The 16,629-nt window shown below is 33.9% G+C and overlaps 1 protein-coding gene across 17 annotated transcripts in view; it reads right to left on the bottom strand.

The window, feature by feature from the left end:
* Positions 1 to 16,629, bottom strand: part of EHBP1 (EH domain binding protein 1) — a 361,935-nt gene that overhangs the window by 170,250 nt on the left and 175,056 nt on the right. For 9 of the 17 annotated variants that reach the window (XM_045446206.1, XM_045446201.1, XM_045446198.1 and 6 more), the window contains exons 8-9: positions 11,057 to 11,179; positions 7,051 to 7,291 (exon numbers count right to left, since the gene is read on the bottom strand). In XM_045446206.1, coding sequence (XP_045302162.1) covers positions 7,051 to 7,291; positions 11,057 to 11,179 — 364 coding nt within the window. Of the gene's footprint in view, positions 1 to 7,050; positions 7,292 to 11,056; positions 11,180 to 11,810; positions 11,916 to 16,629 lie in introns of all 17 variants that reach the window. The other 8 variants (XM_045446193.1, XM_045446195.1, XM_045446192.1 and 5 more) reach the window with 1 other exon arrangement.

Below are 16,629 nucleotides of genomic sequence, written 5' to 3'. Positions count from 1 at the left end.
CTTTTTTAAGTCTTCTCCTCGGGTTTCAAGCAATTTTACTATGATATGTCAAGGTGTGGATTTCTTTTCATTTATCCTGTTTCAAGTTCCTTATATTTCCTGAGTGTGAAGATTTATGTTTCATTAGTTTTTTTTTTTTTTTTAAGTTTATCTATTTTGAGAGAGAAAGAGAGACAGTGAATGCATGAGTGGGAGAGGGGCAGTGAGAGGGGGAGAGAGAATCCCAAGTAGGCTCCATGCTATCAGCAGGGAGCCCCACGCAGGGCTTGATCTCATGAACTGTGAGATCATGAATTGAGTGGAAACAAAGAGTTGGATGCTCAACTGACTGAGCTACCCAGGCGCCCCTATGTTTCATTAGTTCTAAAAAATTATTAGCCATTATCTCTTTGATAGCCTCTCTATTCTCTTCTTTAGAAAATGTTATTAGATGTATGTTGAATTAATCTCTCTCCTTCACATTTTTACAAATTTTTGTTCCTTCTGTGCTATAATCTGAATAATTTCCTCCCATCTATGATCTAATTAGCTTTTTCTCTCTTCATTTGTGTCTAATTTAATGTTAGACATTAAACCAGATATCTAGTTTATGGAGAATTTTCCATGAATTATCCATAAATTTTAAATTTTGATAAGCATTTTTCTTCATACAACCATGTATAAAATACCTCAGGTATAGAGATTTGAGTCATTAATCATTTAAACATTTACTTTAAAGTCTCTACCTGATAAATCTATTATTTGAAGTTTTTGCGTGTATAATCCTAGTGTTTCTTTTGTCTCCTGATGCTTTCTCTTAGTAAATTCTTTCCTTGTATGTTTTGTAATTCTAGATTTCAAGTTCAGGGCTTAATCTGAGGAAACAGTGCACATTCTGAGCTGGAAATGCCTCTCTTCAGAGTGTTTTATGTTTGCATTTGCCAAGTGCTTCAGGGGTCATTTTGTGTGTTCTTTTCTTGGCTTGGAGGATCCCAGACCATCCTGCCAATAGAATGTCAAATCCATATGAGGGTGGGCCTGTGTGCTTATAACTTCTTGGGGAAGACTTTTTTCCTCTACCTAATCCAGGCCCAAGCAAAAAATCTTCCTGGTTAACTCCCTCTACGAGTAGATGAGTTTTTTTTCTCATTAGTTACTCATAAACACAAGTATCTGGCATAGATGATGATTATTCTTCCTATTACACAATAATAAACTGTTATCCTGGTTCTTATTTATTAGTTTGTTGCATTCTCCACTCCCCCCCTCCCCCCGCCCCCCACACCAGCTGGTTCTCTGGAACCCTGTGTGTAAAGAATAAAATTTCTGAGTCTATAAGGCTAAGGTTCAGTTGACCCAAATTTAGTGATTATACCAAGATCATTCAACCTAGTCATATAAAAGGCCTGTACTGGTAACAGTCCTCTGTTTCAATTATGCATGCTCTTTTAACTACAACAGTACAAGACTCACTCAGAACCAATTACCAATTATGTACACCTCTGCTTAAGAATTTATATATAGATAGTCAAATCACATGAGACTGGGTACCAAGTATATATGGATCAGAGATGGGAAACATATCATACTTGTGATGTCATTCTTACTCTGTACTCATGGCAACAATTAGTGTCATGAGATTCCTTTCTATTGAGCTAGGGTACAGCCACAGAATGTCTCTCAGCTCTGGTCAGGGTAGTTACTTTTAACTGAGTGGGGTTGGCATTTATATAGAAACCTATTTCTTGTGTTCTCTCCTCTTCTTATGTCTGTGCATTCAAGAGAAAAAGAACAGGAAATAGATATATATAATTGAAAATTTGCTTTTCAAAACAAAATATTCTTGCCTAGTGACCAAGATATGCTTGATGTATTTACATCCCATGCTTACAACCTGCAGAAGAACTTGGGGGAAATCAAAGCAAGGATAACTAGGTGTTCAGAAAAAGCTGAACGTTCTCTCTGAAAAGAGGTATAAAAGGTATCATATCCAGCCTAGAATGGAGGGCTTATCAATAACATTATTAACTAAGATTAATAAAGTGTTTATGCTGTGCTAGGTACTATTTTAAGTGTTTCACACTTACAACAATCTTATTTCTCCTGATAATTCTGAGAGCTTCATACAGCTGTTTTCAAACTCTAAAAGTAGTTTGAAGGGAGATAAATATAAAGAAATAAGTTGAAAACATAATTTTTTTAACCCCAAAACTTAAAAAAGGGAAAAAACTTTTTCTACCCAAACTTACTACCTGCCAATTAATGTTAAGTGTTCAGGACTGAACAGACCCATGTCAATCAAACTGAATTAATTCAGTTATATGAATTACTTGGATGATATTTAAAAATTTTTTCTTGGTTACGTTTCTCTATAATAAGCTTGCATAGTACTTTGAAATATGGCAGCTACTACAATGATCATTATTATTAATTTGTTATGTAAATATGGCTACTTTCAAGAAAAACATGTGTTAGAGGATATTTTTATTAAAAAAGAATTTGTGCTTAAAAGAAAAAAATGACAGAATCCCTTAAAACAGGTAGCTCCTCAGTACACTTTATATAACTTAATTTACAGTACTCATGAAACTTTTATAAAACTTATCTAGTATGTATACAAATATAACTAGATATTGTCCTTTTTCTTCCTGTCTCTGCCTGTTTCAAACCACTTAGGTCTCCCTCCCACTTGAATATTAGTATCCTTTGTCAAAAGAAGGTAAATGCAAGTAGAAAAAAAGCTCATAATCATCTGATTTCCAAAGCTGGATGGTAAGATTCATCATTAACTAGAAACTAATCAAATGGAAATTTTCTTGAAACAATTAGAGCTACATTTCTCACTCTGTTTTACATGGCACATGCAGTAAAAATGAAATTTGTATGTCATTCTAGGGTAAAAATATAGGAAGCTGCTGGAAAACAGAAGTACCAGGGTCTCCAGCTGCCCTGGACCACACTTCACTGCAAGACGGACTAAGGGAATAAGTATCTCTGCACATCTATTATTTGCCTGTGAGAAAACAGTGTGCTAGGCACCTAATGGGTACCTAATTTAGTACCCATTAGGTATAAATCAAAGTAAGACAAGAAGCTTCTACTTCTAAGGGTTCCGAATGATCCTTCCTATGGATCAGACATTTCTAGGTAAAACTGAATTTCCTACTCTTTAAGAACAGGATACGATTATATTTATATGAAGTGTCCAGAACAGTGAAATCCATATAGACAAAAAGTAGATTAATGGTTTTCAGGAGGTGGGGGAAGGGAGGAATTGAAACTATTAATAGGTAAAGTATTTCTTTTGGGGGTGATGAAATGTTGTAGAATTAGATTGTGGTTATGGCTGCACAGCACAGTGAATTAGTTAAGAACCACTGAAGTGTACACTTTAAATAAGGAATTTTATGTTATGTGAAGTATATCTCAATTAAAAAGTACTATTTAAAAAAGTGATTAGGAATAATATCTATTATATATATGATTGTCAACAACAAGAGTTATATAGAATTATTGATCAATGCATTTTTAAAAATATTTAATATTTTTTGTAAAGAAATACTATTTAAGGAATTAGCATAATTCCTATTTCAGTGCTTTCTACATCACTTTGGACAAAGAAAAATTATTTTTATGCTTGTATTATATACTCGAGCAATAAATTAGTTAAAAAGAATTACAGAAAGAAAAACTATAAATTGATTAGAAACATGATTAATAAACATACTAATAAAGAATAAAATATGAAACAAGAGTACAGTGAAATATATAGTCTTCCTTTCACTTTGAAAATTTATGTTTCTTTGGAAAAACAATCCACATTTATCTCTGAATAAAATTTAATGACAACTTTTCTTCAGAACCAGACATACAACCATACCAGAAATGATTTTATGCTAGACCCCAAAACATTTCATAAATGTTTTGGAAAAAAAATATTGATTTTTGGTTTTCAATTTTGCTACAATAACTAGAATGGCTGAACTGACTTCCAAACAAGAGAAAACTGAGAAGCCCATGTGATTGCTAAGTGGAAAGGACATGTGCTACTAGCACTGAAGGGTGTTTACTTGCTCTTGGTGCTGATGGATATGCTGAGGTTCTGAAGGTTGTTTTACACATCAAAGAACTCAGCACTATTTGTGATAGGTTTATGTCAGAGGATGCAGGAAGAGTTTGACAATGGAAGATGAGTAATACAGGCTTTTCACTTGATGAAAGGTCATAAGTTTATTACTGAAGTAGGAACAAATTTTGGAAGATTTCTAATGTGGTTAGACTTACAAACTTTTAGAGAAAAAAGATAAGAAAAAAGAACAGAGTTCTTCCTGGACTCTCACATTAGCTGATGAGCAATCTTTAGAATCTGTGTATATATTCCTATTAAAAAAAAAAAAAAGCTGAAGTGTTTATAGGCACCCTCTGGTAATCTCAGATGATTGAGCAATTTAGAATGTTCTTTATTCATGGGAAACTTGTAAAGACTGTGACTTTCATGCGGAAAAAAAAAATGGTCAAAAGGAAACACCCAATGATTCTGATTTTAGTTTTCATTAAGGCATTTTAAACGTTTAAACAAACATTAAATGTCTCTTTAACTTGTTAATAGGAAAGAGCAGGGTGTGTGTGTATGTGTGTGTATGTGTGTGTGTGTGTGTGTGTGTGTGTGTGTGTGTGTGTTGTGTAATACTCATGTCTCTTGGAATGACTGAATGCTTGTACTTAAAGTTTATATTTACATTCAAATACTGTAGGTGTGTGGCTATTACTCAGCACCTACACCACCCATGAGAAATTTTATTTTCATCACACATTAGCTATTTCAAAGAAAGCAAATATAATAACTTTAGCTAGAGTTGAGCCAATTTTTCCAACCCCTGTACAGTTATTAATTAGTATTGAGAGCTAAACCTCGGTTTGGAATCAGATGATTACTATGATATATTTCTATGTATTTAAGGCAAACTGGAACGTTTTAGGTTTTACCAAAATCTAACCAGGCCCATGGAAGCATGTAGCACATGTGAGAGTCATAGGCCATGTGATGTAAAATGGGAAAAAGTTGAGAAATACAGTTCTAGAGCAATAGAAAACAGGTCAACTACCTCATTCTTTCAAACGAGTCTTTCAAATATTTGAATTTGGTTATTATAATTCTCTTAAATAATCTTTCTTCTAAGTCAAATAGTCTGTATGACCTTAATCACTGCTCATTTGATGTGGTTTCTGGACTTTTTTGATGACTCTGTTACTCTATTCTTTTAATGCTCTGAATTACCAATGTCCCTTGTACAGTTGGCAGAACCTAGAAGTAAAATACTGCTCAAAATAGGAGCTGACCAATGCACAGGAAAAAATGACATTTCTTCCTTCACACGAAGCAACTGCTCCCAACTTTCATACATTGAAGGAGCCTTTTTATTATTTCCCTCACAATCTATTATATGCCCATTATTCTGAAAGATTTTCATACTTACCTGTATTTTTAAAGAAATAACTATTTTTCCCAAGATCTAAATAATCTTAATACACTAAAATTCACATATTTCTAAGGAAAACAAAGACACATACAGCCTCACTACAAGTAAACATATAATTACTATTCTATTAATTTCATCATCTGTGCCATTGCTACATCCATATCTAATGACTTGAGTTTCCTCCTCATTATGGGTCAGATTTTCCTGCTTCTATACATGCCTGATAGATTTTTCATTGGTTGTCAGACATAGTGAATTTTATATTTTGGGTGCTGGATTTTTTGGTATTCCCTTTGGTATCTTTGGTATATTTGTGTGGCATGCAATTAAGTTACTTGGAATCATTTTGATTGTTTTGAGCCTTGCTTTTAAGCTTTGTTAGGCAAGCCCAGAACAGCCTTTTGTCTAGGCTAATCTCACTACATTAGTAAGACACCTTTCTGAGGACTCGACCTGATGTCCCACGTGTTAGGAACTGCTTGGAAACAAACTATTCTTGGTCCTGGGTGAACCCCAGGGATGCTTCTGTCATGTTTCCTCTATGTATGCTCTCATCAGTGCTCAGCTAAAGACTCAGGGGGAATCTTCTACAGATCTCTGGAACTCTTTGTATGAGTAGCTCTCTCTTCTCTGATAACTCTGTCCACAATTCTATTCTCCTCAGTACGCCCAAAGTCCAAACTGTCTCCTCAACTCATGGAGATTACTAGGACTTTTGGGTTCTCTCTCCCTAAACTAGAGCTGGAAATTCTCTCCCATAAATAAAACTAAGACAAGTATAGGGCTCATCTTCTTTGTTTCTGTTCTCTTAGAAATCACACTGTTCTGTGTTATTTGTATCCAATGTCTGAAAACCATTGTTTCATATATTTTATTCAGTTTTTTAGTTGTTTAAGACAAGAAGCTATATCCAGTCTGTGTTAATCCATCATGGCTGGAAGTAGAAGTTTTACTGTTGCTTTTTAACATACTCAGGGCCACAATCTGCAGCCACACAGGTTGTGAACTATATACCTCCAAAATACAATGTGCACATACCCTTCCCTCATTCTCACCCTAGATTTGAGTAAAATGGCAGCCCTAAACATTCTATTTATAATGAGCTTATAATCAATAACATTCATATTTGGATAAGAATAACTCAAAGATAATTCATACTTTATAATTATGATCTTGTTGTTTGGAATCTGAACAAGTGTCCTCACCAAATAATTATCATAAATGATTATTTGGTTCCCACAAGAGAACCTAATTGAAGTATAACGCCTACAGTAATTGATTAAAAACACCTAAGTGACATTTGTAATGGGGTTCCTGTGGAAAGACAATTAAAATTCTAACCAGAGATTCCAAGAACATATTTCTCTCCATTGTTAGTTTACTGTGCACACACATTCACATGGAAAAGGGTGGGAGAATAAAGGTCAAGATCATAAAAATTCAGGTGGACATGAGATAGATACTAACCTGTAAATTGTATATTAACACGAGGAAAAAACTCTTTTTACCCATGTAAAGGTTTATTATAGAAGCATCTCTTTAGTTAATGTAGAGACTGACCTATGATGATAGCAGAATAAAATGTACTTACTCATCCAACTCTTCTTCTTCTGTTTTAGAACTATCAGCATAGAGGTACTTGCTCATGTCCACAGGTCTTACATTTTTTCTTTTTGTAGACTGGGGAGGAGAATCCTTTATAGTTACAAAAGTTTCTGGCTCATCAAATGGGTTCAAATACTGAGGAGTCTGTACCTCTTTAAAGGGATTATAGCTATTATTATAAAAAGATTCTTCTGTTTTTTTAGGTGATGCTGTTTCAGTGACTGGTTCTATAAAACAATAGCAAAAGATGAATTAAATCAAATTAATATTACCTGATATTTTCTTATATTTTTGGTGTTTTCAAAAACAATCTTGAATTAATCTCTTATGAGGCTGAAAAGGTCAAAACAATAATATGTTTTAGAGGGGCTAAGTTCAGAAGATGGGTTACCTAAGATCTTTGTCTACTTCTCCAGGAATGCTGATCCCTAATATGGCATCTTTGGAATGCACTTTGAGTCTCTAATATTATTAGTATTACAGTATGGCAATTTTTGAAATTTTAACCTTCTTAGAGGTAAAATATTCTATTTACTGTTTATTTTACTTGACTATACTAGCTTGCCATCCTAAACTGATATAAAATAAATTTCTGTTTTTAAGAACATTAAGCGAGTTAAAATGTGAAATTGTCTTTGGTAGTTACACAAGCAGAGACCACTTAGGGAAGTGAAAATTCATTCTGGACTATATCAAAAATATACCCACACATCACTGAATTTGTTTCTTCAAAGCCTTCTAAGAGTACGTTTTTGTATGCTGCACAATCTTAAATTTTTAGAGCTTTTAATGAGATGTTTGATTTTTTTCAATATGACTTGGATCCAATCAATACTCTGTTTAATAATGTAAAGGACTAACATAGAATTCGGAGGTTGAAAGCACTACATTGAAATCATACTGATAAACTGATAGTCATGTTACATCAAATTCTTCTAAATTCTTCTTGCATGTGAACACAAGTGCAGCAGGGGCAGAGAGAGAATCCCAAGCACGCTCTGCGCTGTCAGCACAGAGCCCCACACGGGGCTCTGATGAACCATGAGATCATGACCTGAGCTGAAATTAAGAGTTGGACGCTCAACCAACTGAGCCACCCAGGTGCCCCTAAATTTTATTATTTTAAATTTCATTTTGAAAACCAAGGTACCCTTAAAAATAAAATTCTGACTCACAGAATTCTGACTCACAAAAAGCACTCATGTCCTTCAATGATACTTAATGACGTGCTTAGTATAACCCTTTTTCTTCTTTTCTATGTCTTAATATTTTAAAACAAAACTAGAACTTGTAATAAAACTGTCCAAAATTTGGTCATGGATTCTGCTCACAAAAATAAATGTTTTCCCAAAATGAAGAAAAGTTTCAGAGAGCCATCAATCATAATGTAGTTTAAAAGTTGGTTTTAATTATGTTGTGCAACCCTGACAAAATACTCTAGAAGGCAGAAAACTGGTTACTGAAATTCTCAAGAAAAATAACTGTGAATTTCATGTGACACTTCAAACAATTTAATCCAATTATTATAAAAATTTCATGACTAACATATTTACGACTTTTACATTTTAACGTTAAACTCCGTATACTTTAGACATTAGCCCAGAAAACTTATTTTGTCTTTATACTGGGAAAAAAAATTCTGAATTGAAATTCTATACACCATGAAGAAGCAATTACAAAGTGTGAAAGAGATTTCATAAAATCATAATAAATACTGAAATGAATTTAAATAAAATTTAAATTTTAAATTCAAATTTAAATCTAGACTACGCTAGAGAAGACTCAGCAACGGTAACTTTTGTAACACCAGGATAATACTCAAACTTAACACTGCATTAGAATCTTTATAAAATAATGTAAATGAGGCATTTTCTTTTCTCTGTAGGGGCAGAGAGACTGGAAGATTTTGCCTATTCAATTTTTTATTAACAAATATCAAGTCTCAAATGCTGGAGAAACAGGCAAAACTGGTCAATGGAAATAAGATTTTTATTTTTACTTTCAGGAAGAGGACTGCAAAAACTGATCCAAGCAAATTCATCATTTACAAAACCAAAAACAAGAAAGTATTTAAACCACAGAGCACGATTTGAAGATGGCCGAAATGGCAACAAAGGAGGGTTTAAAATAAGATTATTTTATATAAGAGCTAACAAATACATTTAATAACTTTCTAAAAGGGTCACTGAAGCACAGAATGTCATGAATCTAAGACGAGAATTGAAGCTGTAAAGGCAAATAAAAGAACCATCTAAACAATAGCAACACATTATTTTTTCCTCAAAGGCTTTTGTTACCTGAGGATGCGAATTTTTCATCAATAAAAATTTAAAAATTACTTCTAGAAAAACAAGTATTCTTCTATTAGAAAATACTTAGTCCAAAGTCTCTGAGAGATGTATATTTAAAGAAAATACTGGTTGTCACATTTTCTTTTTTTCTTTTCTTTTTTTTTTTTTTTAGCTCTATAGGCATGATTAAATATTCTGAGTCAGGTTGGCTAACTGCTCCTAAACAAAAATTATGTGTTATCTGCTACTCCTTTCAATAACTCAGAAATCAGACCTACGTGTATTTTTTTAAATTGTTTTTATTTGATTTTTAAGTGGAAAGTTCAAATACTGATGTCTCAAAATGCTGTGGTAATATTTTAAAACTCAGATATATGTAGCACACAACTGAGGAGAAGCTGTGTGGTCAAAAGAAGACACTTGATTAGGAATCTTAGCTCCACCTCCACTTCCATTTACCTAAAGTTCTTATTCAAATCAGTGAATTCCTCTGGGCCTCAGTTTCCTAATCTATGAAAAGAGGCAGCTGAAGTAGATTACTTCTAAGATTTATGATAGCCATTGAGATTTAAAATATATCCTTAATATATAGCTTACGAACAAAATCTCATTATATTAAATTTACTAGTTTCGAATTTGGTTAAGAAGGGAGAAAGTACAGAAGAGAAGACGAAACGGATTATAAAATGAGATTGCTCCAACAAGAGTGAATCCTGAAGTTAAAACTGCATTTTCACCATGAGAGGTAGTAACAAAATTCTTCAAAGCTCATGAGGATTTCATAAAAGCAGTCTAAAAGATGTACACACTGGTTAATCATTCTTGCATTTACTTTGGAAAAACAGTTTAATTAAACAGAGGTCTCACTCCTTCTACAGCTCTTATCTAGGCTTTAAGAGTTCAAAACTACGTGATAAGAAAAATGACTTAGGAAAAAAAAACTCCCTGGATTTATTCCTTGCAAGTATGTTGTATACATGATAGCGGTGGTTTGCAGGCTTCTTTTTGCTCCATGCCATTTACATACACAACCTACTCTCACTACTGACTATAATTCTCAGCCTGAGACATGGAGTGTGGGGTGGAGGGGTTCACTGGACTCTCTGAGGGTGAGGTCAGAGGAGCTGACAGAGAAGCCATCCCCACAACCCCAGGGTCAGCATGTCTCACAACTTGCCCTTACTTTGGTAGGCTACTCTGATGAGACTTTACTATATGCCGGGTAGGGAAAATACTGTTATCTCTAACATTAGAGCTTTACTATCTAACTTGACCAAAGCAATAGAGAATTTAAAAATAAGCCTCATGTAGAAGGCGGATGGAGGGAAGGGTGAAATAGGTGAAGGGGGATTCGGATTGCGCTTATCGTGATGAGCACAGAGTAATGCATAGAATTGTTGGATCACTGTTATGGAACACCTGAAACTAACCTAACACTGCATGTTAATTATACTGGAATTAAAAAAAAAAAAAAAAAAGCCCAATGTAAATGTTTATGTGAAGGTATCTTTTTTTCTTTAAAAATAATTCAATGGAAGCTACTCAGATTTGTTGATCAACTGCAGGTGGCATTGAACACAATAATATCATCATAAACAAAATTACTTTGAGTCTTTGAAAAAAAGAAACTCTTCCCACGTTACTATTCAAAATAACTTCACTTTATAAAGACTTTAAAAAGTACAGAAAAAAATTTGCTACCTTCTGAGTCAGGATCTCCAAATGGGTTTAATTCTGCTACATCAGGATCACCAAATGGATTTAAATTCACAGTGGCCAAGTCCTTTTCTGCTTCATCCAAAAAGTTAAGTTTGTTGATAAGCTCTGAAAATAAACATATGTATTAGTTCACTATGATTATAGCTAAATACAATTTTATCATTCAAAAATATTTCAAATTATAATTCACATTAATAATACCTGCAAATAATAAGATGTAGCATTTTACCTATGGCAGAATGCCATTCAAGTATTTTGTAGCATACCAACATATTCAAATAAAACAAAACAAATATATGCATATTAATTTGAAAATTATGTCAGAAAAAAAAGAAAATTATGTCGGATAATGAACGAGAGAAACTTTCATTGGACTCTAATTTGATCCAACAAAAAAGTACTGAGATAGATTCTTAGAAACATATCCTTCACTCCTAAATATGAATCATTTAGATGGGTTTAATATAAGCAAATATTTTAAAACAGTATACTTATGATATATAAGCTAAGTGAAGATATATGGTCACATAATATGATGATACTGATATAAGGCTTTGCTAAAGATGGTAAGTTATTCTGTTGCCTGTTGGTACGCTACAAATTACCAAGAAAACATTCAAGGAAAAGCACAAAGACAAAACTGACAGCTAATAAGTACAGACAGAAGTCAAGAGGTAGCAGGTCACAGTAAATACAGGCAATCAGAAGCAGAAAGAAAGGAAGAAAGCTCTTAGACCTTCAGAGGAACTGGCTGATTTAGCTGAAGGCATATTTGCTTGCTTTATGCAGTCATCTTGATCTTCATCTAAGCTGCTCAGAGCATTCAATTGGTTTACAATTTCTGTAAACAGAAGCCAGTCGAGACAAATGTAAGGTAAGGTCATTTAATTAAAGAGCCATAGAAGCATGCTGTTACTCAAAAAGACAAAGAGAGGGGATGTTTGGTTAATCACGAGAGTACATTTAGAGGATGTTATTGTGATGGACTATAACAGATGTATTTAACTGAAAGTTAATGCTCTACTCATATTTTAAAATAGAAAACATTTTGTTAAATTTATATCATTAATATAACAACCATGTTAATAAACACAAAACAAAGATAATAACCCAAGAGGTTGACACTGGCTTTTAGCAACCACATTTTGTATTTGTAAAACAGTACTTTAAACGCATATGTTAGAAACAATAAAAAATGTCCTCTGATACTACAGATAATATGTACTATTTTTCATAATATTCTAAATGTACTAAAGGTTTTAAGAAGTGTATCTACATGAATCATGAACAAAATAAGCACTTGTTCATGTTCCACAATTTTAAAAATCAGCACAAAATAAGAAAAGTAGAAACAGCTACTGTTTTCTACTCTTGTTTTTCTAACAGTTCTTTTAAAGGAACTCCCGAGTGTTGGCTTTAGGAAATCTTATAATTTAGCCAATAAAAAACAGAACAAAAGACAAGGTTAGATAGAAAAATACTAAAATAAGATAGAATTCATTTGGTACATAAATAGAATCTTTTAACATGATTCATATATATTTTGGACAACTCTGAATATGTGCAATTATCACTCACTGGGTGAAAATTAACTTGAAAAAAAGAATAAGAGCCAATAGGGTATTCTATTTAACTCTTGCTGTTTCCAAAGTTACAACCTGGGAATACCTTAGGTATTAGGACAAACAAAACAGATCCAGATTATTCAGTGGTAAAGAAAAAAAAATGATTAGAAATAGAAAATAGTTATAAATTCAGCATTTAAAATGGTATTCTTTAGCACTGTAAATCTAAGTACACACTCTAAATTTTATTTGAACTAAATCAGAATACACAGTTTAAAAAGGTTGCCTTCGTCCATTCATTTGTTGTTGAATTAATATTTATTACTCTGTGCCAAGTACTATCCTTAGGACACAAGGATGAAAAAACATACGTGGTATTGCCCTCTTGGAATTTACATCCTATAAAAATACAAATTAATATTGAAACAGACTTAGTAAATGACTACTAGAATATGAGGTGATCAGAAAGATTATAGATCTTTGAGCTAAATATACATAAAAATTTGATAAGCTTATTCAATTTTTTTGTCTTAATGAGAAATACATTTTGCATGAATAAAATTACTTGATATTTAAACAAGGGGTGCTTGAGTGGCTTAGTCGGTTAAGCGTCCGACTTCGGCTCAGGTCATGATCTCACAATTCGTGGGTTCGAGCCCCGCTTCAGATTCTGTGTCTCCCTCTCTCTCTGCCCCTCCCTCGGAAGTACTCTGTCTCTGTCTCTCTCTCTCTCTCTCTCTCTCTCTCAAAAATAAATAAAAACATTTTTAAAAAATTTTAAAAAGTTAATTTTAATTATGTTGTGCAATTATATTCCTAGATGTGCAATTACTAGTTAAAAAAAAATTTTTTTAATGTTTATTTATTTTAGAGAGAGAGAGTGCAAGCAGATGGGAAGCAGAGAGAGAGGGAGACAGAGGATGTGAAGTGGGCTCTCCACTGACAGCAGAGAGCCTGGCGTGGGGCTCAAACTCATGAACCATGAGATCATGACCTGAGCTGAAGTCAGACACTAAACTGACTAAGCCACCCAGGTGCCCCACTACATTAAAATTATTTTAAGTAATGCTTAAAGATTTGTAGTTTTTCTTATATAGCTAACACATTTTAATTATTTTATTATAATCAATGAAGGTGGAAATCAATCATTTGTTAAACATCTTATAAAATAAGTATCATAGAGGAATACCGGAGAAATATGAGACTTGGTCCTTACCTTCAAAACATTAATATTACTCTATAGAGATTTAGATACAACATGGGAATTTCTTTAAACATTGTCAAGATGACTCCATCATATGATTAAATTATTTACATTGTGGTATTTCTAGACGTTTAGAATGTTTCCTCCCCTTCACCATGCTTTTAGTGACATCTAAAATCAGTGATGACCGTTTCCTCATTAACCCCAAATAATTTCATCTTTCCATTCTGTTCACTGATGACAGTCGTCCTTATCCTAGTTTTCCTATTTATCCATATCTTAAATAAATCTTTACATTACTCCTAGAACTTTCGCTTTAGAACTTTCATTCATGTTAACCAAGTGAAAAGGTAATTCTGATTAGCTATACCAATACTCCCTCTATTTGGTATGTAAATAAATGTTAATTCAAATCATAAAGAGAGGCAAGTTCCAAAGAAATACCATCTAACTTATTTAATAAGCATTTATCAAGTACCAATATGTGTCTTTGGTAGTACCTGCCCTCACGGCTTTATATTTTTATGGGATAGGCAGGCAAGTGAAGCAATATACAATGTATGATAAGTATGATAAATATTATGATTGAGATATTCATTTTAAGCCTGTGAAACTGGAAGAGAGGCATGTAGCTCTGAGGTCAGGAAGGCCTTCATTTAAATTTGAGCTAATACAAGACAAACAGACATTATTATTAAAATAAAAGAAAAAATGAGAGCATTCTACAAGGGCAAAAGGGAGACAAATGAAAACAAGACACATTTGAGGAAATGCAAGTTGTTTGGGGTTTAAGATGCCAGGGTGGAAAATGGAATGACATGATGTTGGCAAACGTCCTATTGTAAAGATTATTGTGATCAAAGAATGTGAACTTTACTCTGAGAACTATGGGGATCCACTGAAAGATCAAAATGTATATTTCAGTATATCATTTCAGTATTTCAGTACATCATTCCAGTAGTAACATGGTGGCAGCACTTGGAAAAAAACAGGACAAGAAGCAAGAAGATGAGTGGTTCAGCATCACCACTCCATGAAGGGAGGCAATCAATAAATATCTGCTCATTAGAGAATAAATTAAGAATAAAGATTTGGTAGTTAATTTGACATGAGGGATAGGGAAAGGAACCTAAGGCAAGTTCCAGCTATCTGACTTGGGTGACTATGTGAATAGTGTTCCACCACTGTGATGGGGGCTATTCAGTTGGGAACATACCAAACTATAGGTGTGTGTGAAACTTCCTATGGAAATAAATCAACTGGCAGTGAAGATGTTGGTCCGGAGCCTAACATACATAATTTTGTTACGGATTTCTCCCTTTAAAAAAGCACTTTTCTGTTTAAATTTTATTTAAATTTAAATTTCCTATATCAATGTGCTTTATATTATATAATATTTTAATATTTCCTATATCAATGTGCTTTATAATATATAATCAGAAACAAAGTTAAAAATGTAAAAGATTTACAATAAAAATTTATTCTCAGAATTTTTTTTTAATGTTTATTCATTTTTGAGAGAGAGACAGAGACAGAGACGGAACATGAGTGGGGGAGGGGTAGAGGGAGAGAGGGAGAGACAGAACTCAAAGCGGGCTCCAGGCTCCACGCTGTTAGCACAGAGCCCGATGCAGGGCTCCAACTCACGAACCGTGAGATCATGACCTGAGCAGAAGTTGGACGCTTAACCAACTGAGCCACCAAGGCGCCCCTCCCCCAATTAAAAAAAAATTTTTTTTAATGTCTATTTATTTTTGACAGAGAGAGGGACAGAGCATGAGCATGACACAGAATCTGAAGCAGGCTCCAGGCTCTGAGCTGTCAGCACAGAGCCCGACGTGGGGCTCGAACTCACAGACCGCGAGATCATGACCTGAGCCAAAGTCGGATGCTTAACTGACTGAGCCACCCAGGCTCCCCCCTCCCCAAATTTTTTTAAGTGGAAAGCTTTGTCAGTAGTTTACTACCTTGACCAAAGCACTTCCTGGCAAAGCATAAAACTTTGTTTCACCAAATACTTTCACATTTGAAAAATGCTAAAGAATGCTATGTAATAGCCACACATTTCTATCCCAGTGCTACTCAAACTGAGTGTTAAACTCAAAGTGTACAGTATTTGGTCACAGCATCATAGCAACAGTGTGTCAATATGGACTTGCTTCATATTGATGAGAATAAGGTGGAAAACTAAATTAGGGACAGGCAATCGAAGCAAAGGGTCAAGTAATTTGAGATTCTACTGTTAGGAAGGCAAAAGTGGATAGAAATTGACCACCAGAGATTATCACATTGAAAGAAAAAAGGGGATGGGGTGGGGTGGTGGCATTAAGAGTAGGTGGTGTTTTCCTTTTGAGAAAGTCCGTAGTTGAGTTAAAAGAAGAAAAAAATAAAACTGCCTAGAGCTAGAACACACCTGCAAATCTTGTAGCATCCTCATTCTTCTCTCCAAAGCATAACACTGGCCAGTGATGCATCTTTTTTGAGGGACCACATATTCAAATTCTTGCCCATTTGAAAAAAATAGGGTTGGGGATATCTGGCTGGCTCAGTCAGTTGAGCCCTCTTGATCTCAGGATTGCAAGTTTGAGCCCCGCGTTGGGTGTAGAGATTACTTAAAATAAAATCTTGAAAAAAAATTTTTTAAACAGGGTTGTGTTTTTAGTATGGTCAGACATTAAAAAAAAAATCTATTCTGGATACAAGACAGTATCAGATATCTGCTTTGTGGGTATTTTCTTCTAGTCTATGACTTACACATTTTCTCAACAATCTATTTTGATGAGCCT

Source organism: Leopardus geoffroyi, chromosome A3 (assembly GCF_018350155.1).
Source record: "Leopardus geoffroyi isolate Oge1 chromosome A3, O.geoffroyi_Oge1_pat1.0, whole genome shotgun sequence".
NCBI classification, from domain to species: Eukaryota; Metazoa; Chordata; class Mammalia; order Carnivora; family Felidae; genus Leopardus; species Leopardus geoffroyi.
The sequence above is the reverse complement of the archived record's forward strand: the minus strand, read 5'-3'. Positions and strand labels throughout refer to the sequence as shown.